Source organism: Oncorhynchus masou, chromosome 12 (assembly GCF_036934945.1).
Source record: "Oncorhynchus masou masou isolate Uvic2021 chromosome 12, UVic_Omas_1.1, whole genome shotgun sequence".
In the NCBI taxonomy this organism is placed as follows: domain Eukaryota; kingdom Metazoa; phylum Chordata; class Actinopteri; order Salmoniformes; family Salmonidae; genus Oncorhynchus; species Oncorhynchus masou.
The window spans coordinates 20,370,757-20,394,057 of NC_088223.1; the positions used below are offsets into that span (position 1 = coordinate 20,370,757).

Below are 23,301 nucleotides of genomic sequence, written 5' to 3' on the forward strand. Positions count from 1 at the left end.
GACTGACACATCTCTTTAGCTGCTTGTGGAGGAAGACTGACACAACTCTTTAGCTGGTTGTAGTGGAAGACTGACACGTCTCTTTAGCTGGTTGTAGAGGAAGACTGACACATCTCTTTAACTGGTTGTAGTGGAAGACTGACACCTCTCTTTAGCTGGTTGTAGTGGAAGACTCACACATCTCTTTAGCTGGTTGTAGTGGAAGACTGACACGTCTCTTTAGCTGGTTGTAGAGGAAGACTGACACGTCTCTTTAGCTGGTTGTAGAGGAAGACTGACACGTCTCTTTAGCTGGTTGTAGAGGAAGACTGACACATCTCTTTAGGTGCTTGTGGAGGATGACTGACACATCTCTTTAGCTGGTTGTAGTGGAAGACTGACACGTCTCTTTAGCTGGTTGTAGAGGAAGACTGACACATCTCTTTAGCTGCTTGTGGAGGAAGACTGACACATCTCTTTAGCTGCTTGTGGAGGAAGACTGACACATCTCTTTAGCTGCTTGTGGAGGAAGACTGACACATCTCTTTAGCTGCTTGTGGAGGAAGACTGACACATCTCTTTAGCTGGTTGTAGTGGAAGACTGACACATCTCTTTAGCTGTTGTGGAGGAAGACTGACACATCTCTTTAGCTGCGTGTGGAGGAAGACTGACACGTCTCTTTAGCTGGTTGTAGTGGAAGACTGACACGTCTCTTTAGCTGGTTGTAGTGGAAGACTGACACATCTCTTTAGCTGGTTGTAGTGGAAGACTGACACGTCTCTTTAGCTGGTTGTAGTGGAAGACTGACACGTCTCTTTAGCTTGTTGTAGTGGAAGACTGACACGTCTCTTTAGCTGGTTGTAGTGGAAGACTGACACGTCTCTTTAGCTGGTTGTAGTGGAAGACTGACACGTCTCTTTTGCTGGTTGTAGTGGAAGACTGACACGTCTCTTTAGCTGGTTGTAGTGGAAGACTGACACGTCTCTTTAGCTGGTTGTAGTGGAAGACTGACACATCTCTTTAGCTGGTTGTAGTGGAAGACTGACACATCTCTTTAGCTGGTTGTAGTGGAAGACTGACACGTCTCTTTTGCTGGTTGTAGTGGAAGACTGACACGTCTCTTTAGCTGGTTGTAGTGGAAGACTGACACGTCTCTTTAGCTGGTTGTAGTGGAAGACTGACACATCTCTTTAGCTGGTTGTAGTGGAAGAATGACACGTCTCTTTAGCTGGTTGTAGTGGAAGAATGACACGTCTCTTTAGCTGTTTGTAGTGGAAGACTGACACGTCTCTTTAGCTGGTTGTAGTGGAAGACTGACACGTCTCTTTAGCTGGTTGTAGTGGAAGACTGACACGTCTCTTTAGCTGGTTGTAGTGGAAGACTGGCACATCTCTTTAGCTGGTTGTAGTGGAAGACTGACACGTCTCTTTAGCTGGTTGTAGAGGAAGACTGACACGTCTCTTTAGCTGGTTGTAAAGGAAGACTGACACATCTCTTTAGCTGGTTGTAGTGGAAGACTGACACATCTCTTTAGCTGGTTGTAGTGGAAGACTGACACATCTCTTTAGCTGGATGTAATGGAAGACTGACACGTCACTTTAGCTGGTTGTGGAGGAAGACTGACACATCTCTTTAGCTGCTTGTGGAGGAAGACTGACACATCTCTTTAGCTGCTTGTGGAGGAAGACTGACACATCTCTTTAGCTGCTTGTGGAGGAAGACTGACACATCTCTTTAGCTGCTTGTGGATGAAGACTGACACATCTCTTTAGCTGCTTGTGGAGGAAGACTGACACATCTCTTTAGCTGCTTGTGGAGGAAGACTGACACATCTCTTTAGCTGCTTGTGGCGGAAGACTGACACATCTCTTTAGCTGGTTGTAGTGGAAGACTGACACCTCTCTTTAGCTGGTTGTAGTGGAAGACTCACACATCTCTTTAGCTGGTTGTAGTGGAAGACTGACACGTCTCTTTAGCTGGTTGTAGAGGAAGACTGACACGTCTCTTTAGCTGGTTGTAGAGGAAGACTGACACGTCTCTTTAGCTGGTTGTAGAGGAAGACTGACACATCTCTTTAGGTGCTTGTGGAGGATGACTGACACATCTCTTTAGCTGGTTGTAGTGGAAGACTGACACGTCTCTTTAGCTGGTTGTAGAGGAAGACTGACACATCTCTTTAGCTGCTTGTGGAGGAAGACTGACACATCTCTTTAGCTGCTTGTGGAGGAAGACTGACACATCTCTTTAGCTGCTTGTGGAGGAAGACTGACACATCTCTTTAGCTGCTTGTGGAGGAAGACTGACACATCTCTTTAGCTGGTTGTAGTGGAAGACTGACACATCTCTTTAGCTGTTGTGGAGGAAGACTGACACATCTCTTTAGCTGCGTGTGGAGGAAGACTGACACGTCTCTTTAGCTGGTTGTAGTGGAAGACTGACACGTCTCTTTAGCTGGTTGTAGTGGAAGACTGACACATCTCTTTAGCTGGTTGTAGTGGAAGACTGACACGTCTCTTTAGCTGGTTGTAGTGGAAGACTGACACGTCTCTTTAGCTTGTTGTAGTGGAAGACTGACACGTCTCTTTAGCTGGTTGTAGTGGAAGACTGACACGTCTCTTTAGCTGGTTGTAGTGGAAGACTGACACGTCTCTTTTGCTGGTTGTAGTGGAAGACTGACACGTCTCTTTAGCTGGTTGTAGTGGAAGACTGACACGTCTCTTTAGCTGGTTGTAGTGGAAGACTGACACATCTCTTTAGCTGGTTGTAGTGGAAGACTGACACATCTCTTTAGCTGGTTGTAGTGGAAGACTGACACGTCTCTTTTGCTGGTTGTAGTGGAAGACTGACACGTCTCTTTAGCTGGTTGTAGTGGAAGACTGACACGTCTCTTTAGCTGGTTGTAGTGGAAGACTGACACATCTCTTTAGCTGGTTGTAGTGGAAGACTGACACGTCTCTTTAGCTGGTTGTAGTGGAAGACTGACACGTCTCTTTAGCTGGTTGTAGTGGAAGACTGACACATCTCTTTAGCTGGTTGTAGTGGAAGACTGACACGTCTCTTTAGCTGGTTGTAGTGGAAGACTGACACGTCTCTTTTGCTGCTTGTAGAGGAAGACTGACACAACTCTTTAGCTGGTTGTAGTGGAAGACTGACACATCTCTTTAGCTGGTTGTAGTGGAAGACTGACACATCTCTTTTGCTGGTTGTAGTGGAAGACTGACACATCTCTTTAGCTGTTGTGGAGGAAGACTGACACATCTCTTTAGCTGGTTGTAGAGGAAGACTGACACATTTCTTTAGCTGTTTGTAGGGGAAGACTGACACGTCTCTTTAGCTGGTTGTAGTGGAAGACTGACACATCTCTTTAGCTGGTTGTAGAGGAAGACTGACACGTCTCTTTAGCTGGTTGTAGTGGAAAACTGACACGTCTCTTTAGCTGGTTGTAGTGGAAGACTGACACGTCTCTTTAGCTGGTTGTAGAGGAAGACTGACACATCTCTTTAGCTGTTGTGGAGGAAGACTGACACATCTCTTTAGCTGCTTGTGGAGGAAGACTGACACAACTCTTTAGCTGGTTGTAGTGGAAGACTGACACGTCTCTTTAGCTGGTTGTAGAGGAAGACTGACACATCTCTTTAACTGGTTGTAGTGGAAGACTGACACCTCTCTTTAGCTGGTTGTAGTGGAAGACTCACACATCTCTTTAGCTGGTTGTAGTGGAAGACTGACACGTCTCTTTAGCTGGTTGTAGAGGAAGACTGACACGTCTCTTTAGCTGGTTGTAGAGGAAGACTGACACGTCTCTTTAGCTGGTTGTAGAGGAAGACTGACACATCTCTTTAGGTGCTTGTGGAGGATGACTGACACATCTCTTTAGCTGGTTGTAGTGGAAGACTGACACGTCTCTTTAGCTGGTTGTAGAGGAAGACTGACACATCTCTTTAGCTGCTTGTGGAGGAAGACTGACACATCTCTTTAGCTGCTTGTGGAGGAAGACTGACACATCTCTTTAGCTGCTTGTGGAGGAAGACTGACACATCTCTTTAGCTGCTTGTGGAGGAAGACTGACACATCTCTTTAGCTGGTTGTAGTGGAAGACTGACACATCTCTTTAGCTGTTGTGGAGGAAGACTGACACATCTCTTTAGCTGCGTGTGGAGGAAGACTGACACGTCTCTTTAGCTGGTTGTAGTGGAAGACTGACACGTCTCTTTAGCTGGTTGTAGTGGAAGACTGACACATCTCTTTAGCTGGTTGTAGTGGAAGACTGACACGTCTCTTTAGCTGGTTGTAGTGGAAGACTGACACGTCTCTTTAGCTTGTTGTAGTGGAAGACTGACACGTCTCTTTAGCTGGTTGTAGTGGAAGACTGACACGTCTCTTTAGCTGGTTGTAGTGGAAGACTGACACGTCTCTTTTGCTGGTTGTAGTGGAAGACTGACACGTCTCTTTAGCTGGTTGTAGTGGAAGACTGACACGTCTCTTTAGCTGGTTGTAGTGGAAGACTGACACATCTCTTTAGCTGGTTGTAGTGGAAGACTGACACATCTCTTTAGCTGGTTGTAGTGGAAGACTGACACGTCTCTTTTGCTGGTTGTAGTGGAAGACTGACACGTCTCTTTAGCTGGTTGTAGTGGAAGACTGACACGTCTCTTTAGCTGGTTGTAGTGGAAGACTGACACATCTCTTTAGCTGGTTGTAGTGGAAGAATGACACGTCTCTTTAGCTGGTTGTAGTGGAAGAATGACACGTCTCTTTAGCTGTTTGTAGTGGAAGACTGACACGTCTCTTTAGCTGGTTGTAGTGGAAGACTGACACGTCTCTTTAGCTGGTTGTAGTGGAAGACTGACACGTCTCTTTAGCTGGTTGTAGTGGAAGACTGGCACATCTCTTTAGCTGGTTGTAGTGGAAGACTGACACGTCTCTTTAGCTGGTTGTAGAGGAAGACTGACACGTCTCTTTAGCTGGTTGTAAAGGAAGACTGACACATCTCTTTAGCTGGTTGTAGTGGAAGACTGACACATCTCTTTAGCTGGTTGTAGTGGAAGACTGACACATCTCTTTAGCTGGATGTAATGGAAGACTGACACGTCACTTTAGCTGGTTGTGGAGGAAGACTGACACATCTCTTTAGCTGCTTGTGGAGGAAGACTGACACATCTCTTTAGCTGCTTGTGGAGGAAGACTGACACATCTCTTTAGCTGCTTGTGGAGGAAGACTGACACATCTCTTTAGCTGCTTGTGGATGAAGACTGACACATCTCTTTAGCTGCTTGTGGAGGAAGACTGACACATCTCTTTAGCTGCTTGTGGAGGAAGACTGACACATCTCTTTAGCTGCTTGTGGCGGAAGACTGACACATCTCTTTAGCTGGTTGTAGTGGAAGACTGACACCTCTCTTTAGCTGGTTGTAGTGGAAGACTCACACATCTCTTTAGCTGGTTGTAGTGGAAGACTGACACGTCTCTTTAGCTGGTTGTAGAGGAAGACTGACACGTCTCTTTAGCTGGTTGTAGAGGAAGACTGACACGTCTCTTTAGCTGGTTGTAGAGGAAGACTGACACATCTCTTTAGGTGCTTGTGGAGGATGACTGACACATCTCTTTAGCTGGTTGTAGTGGAAGACTGACACGTCTCTTTAGCTGGTTGTAGAGGAAGACTGACACATCTCTTTAGCTGCTTGTGGAGGAAGACTGACACATCTCTTTAGCTGCTTGTGGAGGAAGACTGACACATCTCTTTAGCTGCTTGTGGAGGAAGACTGACACATCTCTTTAGCTGCTTGTGGAGGAAGACTGACACATCTCTTTAGCTGGTTGTAGTGGAAGACTGACACATCTCTTTAGCTGTTGTGGAGGAAGACTGACACATCTCTTTAGCTGCGTGTGGAGGAAGACTGACACGTCTCTTTAGCTGGTTGTAGTGGAAGACTGACACGTCTCTTTAGCTGGTTGTAGTGGAAGACTGACACATCTCTTTAGCTGGTTGTAGTGGAAGACTGACACGTCTCTTTAGCTGGTTGTAGTGGAAGACTGACACGTCTCTTTAGCTTGTTGTAGTGGAAGACTGACACGTCTCTTTAGCTGGTTGTAGTGGAAGACTGACACGTCTCTTTAGCTGGTTGTAGTGGAAGACTGACACGTCTCTTTTGCTGGTTGTAGTGGAAGACTGACACGTCTCTTTAGCTGGTTGTAGTGGAAGACTGACACGTCTCTTTAGCTGGTTGTAGTGGAAGACTGACACATCTCTTTAGCTGGTTGTAGTGGAAGACTGACACATCTCTTTAGCTGGTTGTAGTGGAAGACTGACACGTCTCTTTTGCTGGTTGTAGTGGAAGACTGACACGTCTCTTTAGCTGGTTGTAGTGGAAGACTGACACGTCTCTTTAGCTGGTTGTAGTGGAAGACTGACACATCTCTTTAGCTGGTTGTAGTGGAAGAATGACACGTCTCTTTAGCTGGTTGTAGTGGAAGAATGACACGTCTCTTTAGCTGTTTGTAGTGGAAGACTGACACGTCTCTTTAGCTGGTTGTAGTGGAAGACTGACACGTCTCTTTAGCTGGTTGTAGTGGAAGACTGACACGTCTCTTTAGCTGGTTGTAGTGGAAGACTGGCACATCTCTTTAGCTGGTTGTAGTGGAAGACTGACACGTCTCTTTAGCTGGTTGTAGAGGAAGACTGACACGTCTCTTTAGCTGGTTGTAAAGGAAGACTGACACATCTCTTTAGCTGGTTGTAGTGGAAGACTGACACATCTCTTTAGCTGGTTGTAGTGGAAGACTGACACATCTCTTTAGCTGGATGTAATGGAAGACTGACACGTCACTTTAGCTGGTTGTGGAGGAAGACTGACACATCTCTTTAGCTGCTTGTGGAGGAAGACTGACACATCTCTTTAGCTGCTTGTGGAGGAAGACTGACACATCTCTTTAGCTGCTTGTGGAGGAAGACTGACACATCTCTTTAGCTGCTTGTGGATGAAGACTGACACATCTCTTTAGCTGCTTGTGGAGGAAGACTGACACATCTCTTTAGCTGCTTGTGGAGGAAGACTTACACATCTCTTTAGCTGCTTGTGGCGGAAGACTGACACATCTCTTTAGCTGGTTGTAGTGGAAGACTGACACATCTCTTTAGCTGTTGTGGAGGAAGACTGACACATCTCTTTAGCTGTTGTGGAGGAAGACTGACACATCTCTTTAGCTGCTTGTGGAGGAAGACTGACACATCTCTTTAGCTGGTTGTAGTGGAAGACTGACACATCTCTTTAGCTGGTTGTAGTGGAAGACTGACACATCTCTTTAGCTGGTTGTAGTGGAAGACTGACACGTCTCTTTAGCTGGTTGTAGTGGAAGACTGACACGTCTCTTTAGCTGGTTGTAGTGGAAGACTGACACATCTCTTTAGCTGGTTGTAGTGGAAGACTGACACGTCTCTTTAGCTGGTTGTAGTGGAAGACTGACACGTCTCTTTAGCTGGTTGTAGTGGAAGACTGACACGTCTCTTTTGCTGGTTGTAGAGGAAGACTGACACAACTCTTTAGCTGGTTGTAGTGGAAGACTGACACGTCTCTTTAGCTGGTTGTAGTGGAAGACTGACATGTCTCTTTTGCTGGTTGTAGAGGAAGACTGACACATCTCTTTAGCTGGTTGTAGAGGAAGACTGACACATCTCTTTAGTTGGTTGTAGAGGAAGACTGACACATCTCTTTAGCTGGTTGTAGTGAAAAATTGACATATCTCCTGTTTGTTATGTCATCTCTATAGGATAATGATGTGAGGATCATTATCGGACAGTTTGATGAGAATCTGGCCTCCAAAGTATTCTGCTGTGTGAGTATTGTTCCACACACACACACACACACACACACACACACACACACACACACACACACACACACACACACACACACACACACACACACACACACACACACACACACACACACACACACACACTCACACACACAAACAAACACACATCAAGTTGTCATGGGGGCTGCAGATGTGTGGTGTGACATCCATAATGAGCTTCAGTAAAAGCTGAAAGCCTATTTATATTGACATTATTGACTGGTATGGAAGGTGTGCTCTTGTGTGTGGTGTGTGCTTACGTCAACATGCCTGTGTGCGTACTAACTGAACATCCCTCCCCCAGGCGTACAACCTGAACATGTATGGTAGTAAGTACCAGTGGATCATACCAGGCTGGTACCAGGGGAACTGGTGGGAGCAGGCCAACTCCACCAACTGCACCACCAGGAAGCTGCTGACCGCTATGGAGGGATACATTGCTGTGGACTTTGAACCGCTCAGCGCCAAACAGGTCAAGGGCATCTCTGGAAGGGTGAGCGTTCCATTGAACATGCTTTTTAGTCTACGTCTGCGTCCAAAATGGCACCCTGCTTTCCTTTTATAGTGTCAAAAGTGGTGCACTATGTAGGGGATAGGGTGCCATTAGGGACACAGCCCTATCTAAACTCTTTCCCTACATTCAGACAACTAAAGTAGGATATTGATGAATTGATTATCCCCTCTTTCTCCCTAGATTGACACCTAAGGAGTAGGATGTTGATTAAATGACTATCCTCTCTCTCTCTCTACATCCAGACACCTAAGGAGTACGAGAGGGAGTACAGTAAAGAGCTGCAGCAGAAGGGAGTGGAGCCCTCGAAGTACCATGGCTTCGCCTACGATGGGATCTGGGTGATAGCAAAGACCCTGACCCGCGTCATGGATTTACTGCAGCACAAGGAGAGGCAGGACATGTACCACAACTTCACCGTGGACGACCGGGAGGTGGGCAGGCTGGTGCTGGACGTCATGAACGAAACCAACTTCTATGGCGTCACGGTGAGTCAATGGACTTTTCCTGATATAAGAGTGTACTTGGACATTAATCTGCCTCACGTTACAGAAACAGGACATAGACTAGTGTCCTGTCTAGAGGGTGAATTTAATCATTAATCTGCCTCACGTTACAGAAACAGGAGATAGACTTGTGTCCTGTCTAGAGGGTGAATTTAATCATTAATCTGCCTCACATTACAGAAACAGGAGATAGACTCCTGGTTTATATAGGCCATTCTGCCTCACGTTACAGAAACAGAAGATAGACTCCTGGTTTATATAGGCCATTCTGCCTCACGTTACAGAAACAGGAGATAGACTCCTGGTTTATATAGGCCATTCTGCCTCAAGTTACAGAAACAGGAGATAGACTCCTGGTTTATATAGGCCATTCTGCCTCACGTTACAGAAACAGGAGATAGACTCCTGGTTTATATAGGCCATTCTGCCTCACGTTACAGAAACAGGAGATAGACTCCTGGTTTGTATAGGCCATTCTGCCTCACGTTACAGAAACAGAAGATTGACTCCTGGTTTATATAGGCCATTCTGCCTCACGTTACAGAAACAGGAGATAGACTCCTGGTTTATATAGGCCATTCTGCCTCACGTTACTGAAACAGGAGATAGACTCCTGGTTTGTATAGGCCATTCTGCCTCACGTTACAGAAACAGGAGATAGACTCCTGGTTTGTATAGGCCATTCTGCCTCACGTTACAGAAACAGGAGATAGACTCCTGGTTTATATAGGCCATTCTGCCTCACGTTACAGAAACAGAAGATAGACTCCTGGTTTATATAGGCCATTCTGCCTCACGTTACAGAAACAGGAGATAGACTCCTGGTTTATATAGGCCATTCTGCCTCACGTTACAGAAACAGGAGATAGACTCCTGGTTTGTATAGGCCATTCTGCCTCACGTTACAGAAACAGGAGATAGACTCCTGGTTTGTATAGGCCATTCTGCCTCACGTTACAGAAACAGGAGATAGACTCCTGGTTTATATAGGCCATTCTACCTCACGTTACAGAAACAGGAGATAGACTCCTGGTTTATATAGACCATTCTGCCTCACGTTACAGAAACAGGAGATAGACTCCTGGTTTGTATAGGCCATTCTGCCTCACGTTACAGAAACAGGAGATAGACTCCTGGTTTATATAGGCCATTCTGCCTCACGTTACAGAAACAGGAGATAGACTCCTGGTTTGTATAGGCCATTCTGCCTCGCGTTACAGAAACAGGAGATAGACTCCTGGTTTATATAGGCCATTCTGCCTCACGTTACAGAAACAGGAGATAGACTCCTGGTTTATATAGGCCATTCTGCCTCACGTTACAGAAACAGGAGATAGACTCCTGGTTTATATAGGCCATTCTACCTCACGTTACAGAAACAGGAGATAGACTCCTGGTTTGTATAGGCCATTCTGCCTCACGTTACAGAAACAGGAGATAGACTCCTGGTTTGTATACCCCATTCTGCCTCACGTTACAGAAACAGAAGATAGACTCCTGGTTTGTATAGGCCATTCTGCCTCACGTTACAGAAACAGGAGATAGACTCCTGGTTTATATATACCATTCTACCTCACGTTACAGAAACAGGAGATAGACTCCTGGTTTATATAGACCATTCTGCCTCACGTTACAGAAACAGGAGATAGACTCCTGGTTTGTATAGGCCATTCTGCCTCACGTTACAGAAACAGGAGATAGACTCCTGGTTTATATAGGCCATTCTGCCTCACGTTACAGAAACAGGAGATAGACTCCTGGTTTGTATAGGCCATTCTGCCTCGCGTTACAGAAACAGGAGATAGACTCCTGGTTTATATAGGCCATTCTACCTCACGTTACAGAAACAGGAGATAGACTCCTGGTTTATATAGGCCATTCTGCCTCACGTTACAGAAACAGGAGATAGACTCCTGGTTTATATAGGCCATTCTGCCTCACGTTACAGAAACAGGAGATAGACTCCTGGTTTATATAGGCCATTCTACCTCACGTTACAGAAACAGGAGATAGACTCCTGGTTTGTATAGGCCATTCTGCCTCACGTTACAGAAACAGGAGATAGACTCCTGGTTTGTATACCCCATTCTGCCTCACGTTACAGAAACAGAAGATAGACTCCTGGTTTGTATAGGCCATTCTGCCTCACGTTACAGAAACAGGAGATAGACTCCTGGTTTATATATACCATTCTACCTCACGTTACAGAAACAGGAGATAGACTCCTGGTTTATATAGACCATTCTGCCTCACGTTACAGAAACAGGAGATAGACTCCTGGTTTGTATAGGCCATTCTGCCTCACGTTACAGAAACAGGAGATAGACTCCTGGTTTATATAGGCCATTCTGCCTCACGTTACAGAAACAGGAGATAGACTCCTGGTTTGTATAGGCCATTCTGCCTCGCGTTACAGAAACAGGAGATAGACTCCTGGTTTATATAGGCCATTCTACCTCACGTTACAGAAACAGGAGATAGACTCCTGGTTTGTATAGGCCATTCTGCCTCACGTTACAGAAACAGGAGATAGACTCCTGGTTTGTATACCCCATTCTGCCTCACGTTACAGAAACAGAAGATAGACTCCTGGTTTGTATAGGCCATTCTGCCTCACGTTACAGAAACAGGAGATAGACTCCTGGTTTGTATAGGCCATTCTGCCTCACGTTACAGAAACAGGAGATAGACTCCTGGTTTGTATAGGCCATTCTGCCTCACGTTACAGAAACAGGAGATTGACTCCTGGTTTGTATAGGCCATTCTGCCTCACGTTACAGAAACAGGAGATAGACTCCTGGTTTATATAGGCCATTCTGCCTCACGTTACAGAAACAGAAGATAGACTCCTGGTTTATATAGGCCATTCTGCCTCACGTTACAGAAACAGGAGATAGACTCCTGGTTTATATAGGCCATTCTGCCTCACGTTACAGAAACAGGAGAAAGACTCCTGGTTTGTATAGGCCATTCTGCCTCACGTTACAGAAACAGGAGATAGACTCCTGGTTTGTATAGGCCATTCTGCCTCACGTTACAGAAACAGGAGATAGACTCCTGGTTTATATAGGCCATTCTACCTCACGTTACAGAAACAGGAGATAGACTCCTGGTTTATATAGACCATTCTGCCTCACGTTACAGAAACAGGAGATAGACTCCTGGTTTGTATAGGCCATTCTGCCTCACGTTACAGAAACAGGAGATAGACTCCTGGTTTATATAGGCCATTCTGCCTCACGTTACAGAAACAGGAGATAGACTCCTGGTTTGTATAGGCCATTCTGCCTCGCGTTACAGAAACAGGAGATAGACTCCTGGTTTATATAGGCCATTCTGCCTCACGTTACAGAAACAGGAGATAGACTCCTGGTTTATATAGGCCATTCTGCCTCACGTTACAGAAACAGGAGATAGACTCCTGGTTTATATAGGCCATTCTACCTCACGTTACAGAAACAGGAGATAGACTCCTGGTTTGTATAGGCCATTCTGCCTCACGTTACAGAAACAGGAGATAGACTCCTGGTTTGTATACCCCATTCTGCCTCACGTTACAGAAACAGAAGATAGACTCCTGGTTTGTATAGGCCATTCTGCCTCACGTTACAGAAACAGGAGATAGACTCCTGGTTTATACATACCATTCTACCTCACGTTACAGAAACAGGAGATAGACTCCTGGTTTATATAGACCATTCTGCCTCACGTTACAGAAACAGGAGATAGACTCCTGGTTTGTATAGGCCATTCTGCCTCACGTTACAGAAACAGGAGATAGACTCCTGGTTTATATAGGCCATTCTGCCTCACGTTACAGAAACAGGAGATAGACTCCTGGTTTGTATAGGCCATTCTGCCTCGCGTTACAGAAACAGGAGATAGACTCCTGGTTTATATAGGCCATTCTACCTCACGTTACAGAAACAGGAGATAGACTCCTGGTTTATATAGGCCATTCTGCCTCACGTTACAGAAACAGGAGATAGACTCCTGGTTTATATAGGCCATTCTGCCTCACGTTACAGAAACAGGAGATAGACTCCTGGTTTATATAGGCCATTCTACCTCACGTTACAGAAACAGGAGATAGACTCCTGGTTTGTATAGGCCATTCTGCCTCACGTTACAGAAACAGGAGATAGACTCCTGGTTTGTATACCCCATTCTGCCTCACGTTACAGAAACAGAAGATAGACTCCTGGTTTGTATAGGCCATTCTGCCTCACGTTACAGAAACAGGAGATAGACTCCTGGTTTATATATACCATTCTACCTCACGTTACAGAAACAGGAGATAGACTCCTGGTTTATATAGACCATTCTGCCTCACGTTACAGAAACAGGAGATAGACTCCTGGTTTGTATAGGCCATTCTGCCTCACGTTACAGAAACAGGAGATAGACTCCTGGTTTATATAGGCCATTCTGCCTCACGTTACAGAAACAGGAGATAGACTCCTGGTTTGTATAGGCCATTCTGCCTCGCGTTACAGAAACAGGAGATAGACTCCTGGTTTATATAGGCCATTCTACCTCACGTTACAGAAACAGGAGATAGACTCCTGGTTTGTATAGGCCATTCTGCCTCACGTTACAGAAACAGGAGATAGACTCCTGGTTTGTATACCCCATTCTGCCTCACGTTACAGAAACAGAAGATAGACTCCTGGTTTGTATAGGCCATTCTGCCTCACGTTACAGAAACAGGAGATAGACTCCTGGTTTGTATAGGCCATTCTGCCTCACGTTACAGAAACAGGAGATAGACTCCTGGTTTGTATAGGCCATTCTGCCTCACGTTACAGAAACAGGAGATTGACTCCTGGTTTGTATAGGCCATTCTGCCTCATGTTACAGAAACAGGAGATAGACTCCTGGTTTGTATAGGCCATTCTGCCTCACGTTACAGAAACAGGAGATAGACTCCTGGTTTATATAGGCCATTCTGCCTCACGTTACAGAAACAGGAGATAGACTCCTGGTTTATATAGGCCATTCTGCCTCACGTTACAGAAACAGGAGATAGACTCCTGGTTTGTATAGGCCATTCTGCCTCACGTTACAGAAACAGGAGATAGACTCCTGGTTTATATAGGCCATTCTGCCTCACGTTACAGAAACAGGAGATAGACTCCTGGTTTGTATAGGCCATTCTGCCTCACGTTACAGAAACAGGAGATAGACTCCTGGTTTATATAGGCCATTCTGCCTCACGTTACAGAAACAGGAGATAGACTCCTGGTTTGTATAGGCCATTCTGCCTCACGTTACAGAAACAGGAGATAGACTCCTGGTTTATATAGGCCATTCTGCCTCACGTTACAGAAACAGGAGATAGACTCCTGGTTTATATAGGCCATTCTGCCTCACGTTACAGAAACAGGAGATAGACTCCTGGTTTATATAGGCCATTCTGCCTCACGTTACAGAAACAGGAGATAGACTCCTGGTTTGTATAGGCCATTCTGCCTCGCGTTACAGAAACAGGAGATAGACTCCTGGTTTATATAGGCCATTCTACCTCACGTTACAGAAACAGGAGATAGACTCCTGGTTTGTATAGGCCATTCTGCCTCACGTTACAGAAACAGGAGATAGACTCCTGGTTTGTATACCCCATTCTGCCTCACGTTACAGAAACAGAAGATAGACTCCTGGTTTGTATAGGCCATTCTGCCTCACGTTACAGAAACAGGAGATAGACTCCTGGTTTATATAGGCCATTCTGCCTCACGTTACAGAAACAGGAGATAGACTCCTGGTTTATATAGGCCATTCTGCCTCACGTTACAGAAACAGGAGATAGACTCCTGGTTTGTATAGGCCATTCTGCCTCACGTTACAGAAACAGGAGATAGACTCCTGGTTTATATAGGCCATTCTGCCTCACGTTACAGAAACAGGAGATAGACTCCTGGTTTGTATAGGCCATTCTGCCTCACGTTACAGAAACAGGAGATAGACTCCTGGTTTATATAGGCCATTCTGCCTCACGTTACAGAAACAGGAGATAGACTCCTGGTTTGTATAGGCCATTCTGCCTCACGTTACAGAAACAGGAGATAGACTCCTGGTTTATATAGGCCATTCTGCCTCACGTTACAGAAACAGGAGATAGACTCCTGGTTTATATAGGCCATTCTGCCTCACGTTACAGAAACAGGAGATAGACTCCTGGTTTATATAGGCCATTCTGCCTCACGTTACAGAAACAGGAGATAGACTCCTGGTTTGTATAGGCCATTCTGCCTCACGTTACAGAAACAGGAGATAGACTCCTGGTTTATATAGGCCATTCTGCCTCACGTTACAGAAACAGGAGATAGACTCCTGGTTTGTATAGGCCATTCTGCCTCACGTTACAGAAACAGGAGATAGACTCCTGGTTTGTATAGGCCATTCTGCCTCATGTTACAGAAACAGGAGATAGACTCCTGGTTTATATAGACCATTCTGCCTCACGTTACAGAAACAGGAGATAGACTCCTGGTTTGTATAGGCCATTCTGCCTCACGTTACAGAAACAGGAGATAGACTCCTGGTTTATATAGGCCATTCTGCCTCACGTTACAGAAACAGGAGATAGACTCCTGGTTTGTATAGGCCATTCTGCCTCGCGTTACAGAAACAGGAGATAGACTCCTGGTTTATATAGGCCATTCTACCTCACGTTACAGAAACAGGAGATAGACTCCTGGTTTGTATAGGCCATTCTGCCTCACGTTACAGAAACAGGAGATAGACTCCTGGTTTGTATACCCCATTCTGCCTCACGTTACAGAAACAGAAGATAGACTCCTGGTTTGTATAGGCCATTCTGCCTCACGTTACAGAAACAGGAGATAGACTCCTGGTTTGTATAGGCCATTCTGCCTCACGTTACAGAAACAGGAGATTGACTCCTGGTTTGTATAGGCCATTCTGCCTCATGTTACAGAAACAGGAGATAGACTCCTGGTTTGTATAGGCCATTCTGCCTCACGTTACAGAAACAGGAGATAGACTCCTGGTTTATATAGGCCATTCTGCCTCACGTTACAGAAACAGGAGATAGACTCCTGGTTTATATAGGCCATTCTGCCTCACGTTACAGAAACAGGAGATAGACTCCTGGTTTGTATAGGCCATTCTGCCTCACGTTACAGAAACAGGAGATAGACTCCTGGTTTGTATAGGCCATTCTGCCTCACGTTACAGAAACAGGAGATAGACTCCTGGTTTATATAGGCCATTCTGCCTCACGTTACAGAAACAGGAGATAGACTCCTGGTTTGTATAGGCCATTCTGCCTCACGTTACAGAAACAGGAGATAGACTCCTGGTTTATATAGGCCATTCTGCCTCACGTTACAGAAACAGGAGATAGACTCCTGGTTTGTATAGGCCATTCTGCCTCACGTTACAGAAACAGGAGATAGACTCCTGGTTTATATAGGCCATTCTGCCTCACGTTACAGAAACAGGAGATAGACTCCTGGTTTATATAGGCCATTCTGCCTCACGTTACAGAAACAGGAGATAGACTCCTGGTTTATATAGGCCATTCTGCCTCACGTTACAGAAACAGGAGATAGACTCCTGGTTTATATAGGCCATTCTGCCTCACGTTACAGAAACAGGAGATAGACTCCTGGTTTATATAGGCCATTCTGCCTCACGTTACAGAAACAGGAGATAGAGTCCTGGTTTATATAGGCCATTCTGCCTCACGTTACAGAAACAGGAGATAGACTCCTGGTTTATATAGGCCATTCTACCTCACGTTACAGAAACAGGAGATAGACTCCTGGTTTATATAGGCCATTCTGCCTCATGTTACAGAAACAGGAGATAGACTCCTGGTTTATATAGGCCATTCTGCCTCATGTTACAGAAACAGGAGATAGACTCCTGGTTTATATAGACCATTCTGCCTCACGTTACAGAAACAGGAGATAGACTCCTGGTTTGTATAGGCCATTCTGCCTCACGTTACAGAAACAGGAGATAGACTCCTGGTTTATATAGGCCATTCTGCCTCACGTTACAGAAACAGGAGATAGACTCCTGGTTTGTATAGGCCATTCTGCCTCGCGTTACAGAAACAGGAGATAGACTCCTGGTTTATATAGGCCATTCTACCTCACGTTACAGAAACAGGAGATAGACTCCTGGTTTGTATAGGCCATTCTGCCTCACGTTACAGAAACAGGAGATAGACTCCTGGTTTGTATACCCCATTCTGCCTCACGTTACAGAAACAGAAGATAGACTCCTGGTTTGTATAGGCCATTCTGCCTCACGTTACAGAAACAGGAGATAGACTCCTGGTTTGTATAGGCCATTCTGCCTCACGTTACAGAAACAGGAGATTGACTCCTGGTTTGTATAGGCCATTCTGCCTCATGTTACAGAAACAGGAGATAGACTCCTGGTTTGTATAGGCCATTCTGCCTCACGTTACAGAAACAGGAGATAGACTCCTGGTTTATATAGGCCATTCTGCCTCACGTTACAGAAACAGGAGATAGACTCCTGGTTTGTATAGGCCATTCTGCCTCACGTTACAGAAACAGGAGATAGACTCCTGGTTTATATAGGCCATTCTGCCTCACGTTACAGAAACAGGAGATAGACTCCTGGTTTGTATAGGCCATTCTGCCTCACGTTACAGAAACAGGAGATAGACTCCTGGTTTATATAGGCCATTCTGCCTCACGTTACAGAAACAGGAGATAGACTCCTGGTTTGTATAGGCCATTCTGCCTCACGTTACAGAAACAGGAGATAGACTCCTGGTTTATATAGGCCATTCTGCCTCATGTTACAGAAACAGGAGATAGACTCCTGGTTTATATAGGCCATTCTGCCTCACGTTACAGAAACAGGAGATAGACTCCTGGTTTATATAGGCCATTCTGCCTCACGTTACAGAAACAGGAGATAGACTCCTGGTTTATATAGGCCATTCTGCCTCACGTTACAGAAACAGGAGATAGACTCCTGGTTTATATAGGCCATTCTGCCTCACGTTACAGAAACAGGAGATAGACTCCTGGTTTATATAGGCCATTCTGCCTCACGTTACAGAAACAGGAGATAGACTCCTGGTTTGTATAGGCCATTCTGCCTCACGTTACAGAAACAGGAGATAGACTCCTGGTTTATATAGACCATTCTGCCTCACGTTACAGAAACAGGAGATAGACTCCTGGTTTGTATAGGCCATTCTGCCTCACGTTACAGAAACAGGAGATAGACTCCTGGTTTATATAGGCCATTCTGCCTCACGTTACAGAAACAGGAGATAGACTCCTGGTTTATATAGGCCATTCTGCCTCATGTTACAGAAACAGGAGATAGACTCCTGGTTTATATAGGCCATTCTGCCTCATGTTACAGAAACAGGAGATAGACTCCTGGTTTATATAGACCATTCTGCCTCACGTTACAGAAACAGGAGATAGACTCCTGGTTTATATAGGCCATTCTGCCTCATGTTACTGAAACAGGAGATAGACTCCTGGTTTATATAGGCCATTCTGCCTCACGTTACAGAAACAGGAGATAGACTCCTGGTTTGTATAGGCCATTCTGCCTCATGTTACAGAAACAGGAGATAGACTCCTGGTTTATATAGGCCATTCTGCCTCATGTTACAGAAACAGGAGATAGACTCCTGGTTTATATAGGCCATTCTGCCTCATGTTACAGAAACAGGAGATAGACTCCTGGTTTATATAGACCATTCTGCCTCACGTTACAGAAACAGGAGATAGACTCCTGGTTTATATAGGCCATTCTGCCTCACGTTACAGAAACAGGAGATAGACTCCTGGTTTGTATAGGCCATTCTGCCTCATGTTACAGAAACAGGAGATAGACTCCTGGTTTATATAGGCCATTCTGCCTCATGTTACAGAAACAGGAGATAGACTCCTGGTTTATATAGACCATTCTGCCTCACGTTACAGAAACAGGAGATAGACTCCTGGTTTATATAGGCCATTCTGCCTCACGTTACTGAAACAGGAGATAGACTCCTGGTTTGTATAGGCCATTCTGCCTGGGACATGGCTTGCTTTGACATAAGGAAGGGTAATGGTGATTCATTAGGGAACATTTGTTCTTAATATTATAATGAGTAACAAAAATATAATACACTGAGTATACCAAACATTAGGAACACCTTCCTCATATTGAGTTGCACCCCCCCTTTGCCCTCAGAACAGCCTCAATTCGACGGGGCAGGGACTCTACAAGTCGAAAGCCTTCCACAGGGATGCTGGCCCATGTTGACTCCACAGTTGTGTCAAGTTGGCCGGATGTCCTTTGGGGGGTGAACCATTCTTGATACACAAGGGAAAATGGTGAGCGTGAAAAACATCCATCCATGTCTGAGGACGTCGGGAGATGATGCGGGAACCAGCCACTAGGGGCAACAGTGAGCGCTGTTACCTTCAAGTAGGCCTGGTGTTGTGGATGGGGATGGTAGATGGGCGTAAGAATCTGCCTCTGATTCTAAAGGTTGCAAGTTCAGATCCAGCGATAGAAAGTTGCTTTTTAATATTTTTGTTTTAAGCTCAAACATCAAAATTCAAATTTGTTCCAAAATTTCAATTTAGAAGGGTTTAAGGTTAAGAAGGGTTTAAGTTTAACTCCAAATTCGTAAGGTTAGGCATTCAATCTGAATAGTGACTGTGAGAGCTAGTAGCACAATCCACCACTACTATAACAACCCCCTCTAAATATATAATAAACACTTTTTTTCTACATTAAAACCGGTGCGATTCAGGTACCAAATTGTGTTAGAGAAGACGTGTGTGTGTGTGTGTGTGTCTGTGTGTGTGTGTGCACGCGTGTGTGTGTGTGTGTGTGCGTGCGTGTGCAGGATACGGCCACAGGCTGAGAGGGATGGGTAGATAGAGGAATAGAAAAAGGAAAAATCAGAGAGGAAAAAATAAAGAGGTAGAAAGATGAGGAAATAGAGGGAGAAAGATGAGGAAATAGAGGGAGAAAGAGGAGGAAATAGAGGGAGAAAGAGGAGGAAATAGAGGGAGAAAGATGACGAAATAGAGGGAGAAAGAGGAGGAAATAGAGGGAGAAAGAGGAGGAAATAGAGGGAGAAAGAGGAGGAAAGCAAAGTAGAAACAGAGGGAGAAAGAGGAATAGTGAAGGAGAAATAGAGGGAGAAAGAGGAGGAAATAGAGGGAGAAAGAGGAGGAAATAGAGGGAGAAAGAGGAGGAAATAGAGGGAGAAAGAGGAGGAAATAGAGGGAGAAAGATGACGAAATAGAGGGAGAAAGAGGAGGAAATAGAGGGAGAAAGAGGAGGAAATAGAGGGAGAAAGAGGAGGAAAGCAAAGTAGAAACAGAGGGAGAAAGAGGAATAGTGAAGGAGAAATAGAGGGAGAAAGAGGAGGAAATAGAGGGAGAAAGAGGAGGAAATAGAGGGAGAAAGAGGAGGAAATAGAGGGAAAAAGAGGAGGAAAGCAAAGGAGAAACAGAGGGAGAAAGAGGAAGAGTGAAGGAGAAATAGAGGGAGAAAGAGGAGGAAATAGAGGGAGAAAGAGGAATAGTGAAGGAGAAATAGAGGGAGAAAGAGGAATAGTGTAGGAGAAATAGAGGGAGAAAGAGGAATAGTGAAGGAGAAATAGAGGGAGAAAGAGGAATAGTGTAGGAGAAATAGAGGGAGAAAGAGGAATAGTGAAGGAGAAATAGAGGGAGAAAGAGGAATAGTGTAGGAGAAATAGAGGGAGAAAGAGGAGGAAATAGAGTGAGAAAGAGGAGGAAATATAGGGAGAAAGAGGTATAGTGAAGGAGAAATAGAGGGAGAAAGAGGAATAGTGAAGGAGAAATAGAGAGAGAAAGAGGAATATTGTAGGAGAAATGGAGGAAGAAAGAGGAATAGTGTAGGAGAAATAGAGGGAGAAAGAGGTATAGTGAAGGAGAAATGGAGGGAGAAAGAGGAATAGTGTAGGAGAAATGGAGGGAGAAAGAGGAATAGTGTAGGAGAAATAGAGGAAGAAAGAGGAATAGTGTAGGAGAAATGCAGGAAGAAAGAGGAATAGTGTCGGAGAAAGAGGTATAGTGAAGGAGAAATGGAGGGAGAAAGAGGAATAGTGTAGGAGAAATAGAGGGAGAAAGAGGAATAGTGAAGGAGAAATGGAGGGAGAAAGAGGAATAGTGTAGGAGAAATAGAGGAAGAAAGAGGAATAGTGTAGGAGAAAGAGGTATAGTGAAGGAGAAATGGAGGGAGAAAGAGGAATAGTGTAGGAGAAATAGAGGGAGAAAGAGGAATAGTGAAGGAGAAATGGAGGGAGAAAGAGGAATAGTGTAGGAGAAATAGAGGGAGAACGAGGAATAGTGAAGGAGAAATGGAGGGAGAAAGAGGAATAGTGTAGGAGAAATAGAGGGAGAAAGAGGAATAGTGAAGGAGAAATAGAGAGAGAAAGAGGAATATTGTAGGAGAAATGGAGGAAGAAAGAGGAATAGTGTAGGAGAAATAGAGGGAGAAAGAGGTATAGTGAAGGAGAAATGGAGGGAGAAAGAGGAATAGTGTAGGAGAAATAGAGGGAGAACGAGGAATAGTGAAGGAGAAATGGAGGGAGAAAGAGGAATAGTGTAGGAGAAATAGAGGGAGAACGAGGAATAGTGTAGGAGAAATGCAGGAAGAAAGAGGAATAGTGTAGGAGAAATGCAGGAAGAAAGAGGAATAGTGTCGGATAAAGAGGTATAGTGAAGGAGAAATGGAGGGAGAAAGAGGAATAGTGTAGGAGAAATAGAGGGAGAAAGAGGAATAGTGAAGGAGAAATGGAGGGAGAAAGAGGAATAGTGTAGGAGAAATAGAGGAAGAAAGAGGAATAGTGTAGGAGAAATGCAGGAAGAAAGAGGAATAGTGTCGGAGAAAGAGGTATAGTGAAGGAGAAATGGAGGGAGAAAGAGGAATAGTGTAGGAGAAATAGAGGGAGAAAGAGGTATAGTGAAGGAGAAATAGAGGGAGAAAGACGTATAGTGTAGGAGAAATAGAGGAAGAAAGAGGAATAGTGTAGGAGAAATGCAGGAAGAAAGAGGAATAGTGTCGGAGAAAGAGGTATAGTGAAGGAGAAATGGAGGGAGAAAGAGGAATAGTGTAGGAGAAATAGAGGGAGAAAGAGGAATAGTGAAGGAGAAATGGAGGGAGAAAGAGGAATAGTGTAGGAGAAATAGAGGAAGAAAGAGGAATAGTGTAGGAGAAATGCAGGAAGAAAGAGGAATAGTGTCGGAGAAAGAGGTATAGTGAAGGAGAAATGGAGGGAGAAAGAGGAATAGTGTAGGAGAAATAGAGGGAGAAAGAGGTATAGTGAAGGAGAAATAGAGGGAGAAAGACGTATAGTGTAGGAGAAATAGAGGAAGAAAGAGGAATAGTGTAGGAGAAATGCAGGAAGAAAGAGGAATAGTGTCGGAGAAAGAGGTATAGTGAAGGAGAAATGGAGGGAGAAAGAGGAATAGTGTAGGAGAAATAGAGGGAGAAAGAGGAATAGTGAAGGAGAAATGGAGGGAGAAAGAGGAATAGTGTAGGAGAAATGCAGGAAGAAAGAGGAATAGTGTCGGAGAAAGAGGTATAGTGAAGGAGAAATGGAGGGAGAAAGAGGAATAGTGTAGGAGAAATAGAGGGAGAAAGAGGTATAGTGAAGGAGAAATAGAGGGAGAAAGACGTATAGTGTAGGAGAAATAGAGGGAGAAAGAGGTATAGTGTAGGAGAAATAGAGGGAGAATTGAGGTATAGTGTAGGAGAAATAGAGGGAGAAAGAGGAATAGTAAAGGAGAAATAGAGGGAGAAAGAGGTATAGTGAAGGAGAGCTGGGTGAGGAGGTAGAGCGGAAAAGAGAGAGAGATTGTGTCATAACCAGTATTGAGAGCGGAGAAAAGGTTGACCTCCCTTGGGGCATTACAGTACACCATAGTCCTCCTGAGCCTCTCCGTAACCCCCACCCCACCGTGACCTCTTTCTCTCCCAGTTCCCTCTGCCTCTCTGGGGTGAAGTGGGCTGCCTGTGGGCCAGTCCCTGGAGGCTGCTGGAGAACAGAGGCAGGGAGGATGACATGGATAGGCTAGATAGCCTCTTCTCCCTGGGGGCCCTTCTGCCAGGGTGGCTGCCTGAGCTGCGTGTCTCTGTTTGTGTGCGTGCTTGTCTCCAGGGGGATAACATACAGCACCACTATTACCATCTATTCAGAAAGCAGCACAGAAGGCTTACTGTATTGCTGCATTGCATATTCCCTGTATTGCATAATGTAATGTCAGCCGCATACCACTCTGCATCCCACTGCTGGCTTTCCTCAGAAGCTAAGCAGGGTTGGTCCTGGTTGGTCCCTGGATGGAGACCAAATGATGTTGGAAGTAGTGTTGAAGGGCCAGTAGGAGATACTCTTTCCTCTGGTCTAGAAAAATATCCCAATGCCCCGGGGCAGTGATTGGGGACATTG

The 23,301-nt window shown here is 45.0% G+C and overlaps 1 protein-coding gene across 1 annotated transcript in view; it reads left to right on the forward strand.

Moving 5' to 3' along the window:
* gabbr2 (gamma-aminobutyric acid (GABA) B receptor, 2) overlaps nt 1-23,301 on the forward strand; it is a 405,067-nt gene that overhangs the window by 228,223 nt on the left and 153,543 nt on the right. Inside the window, exons 5-7 of the mRNA XM_064979858.1 lie at nt 7,749-7,814; nt 8,140-8,328; nt 8,592-8,834. Coding sequence (XP_064835930.1) covers nt 7,749-7,814; nt 8,140-8,328; nt 8,592-8,834 — 498 coding nt within the window. The remainder of the gene's footprint in view (nt 1-7,748; nt 7,815-8,139; nt 8,329-8,591; nt 8,835-23,301) is intronic.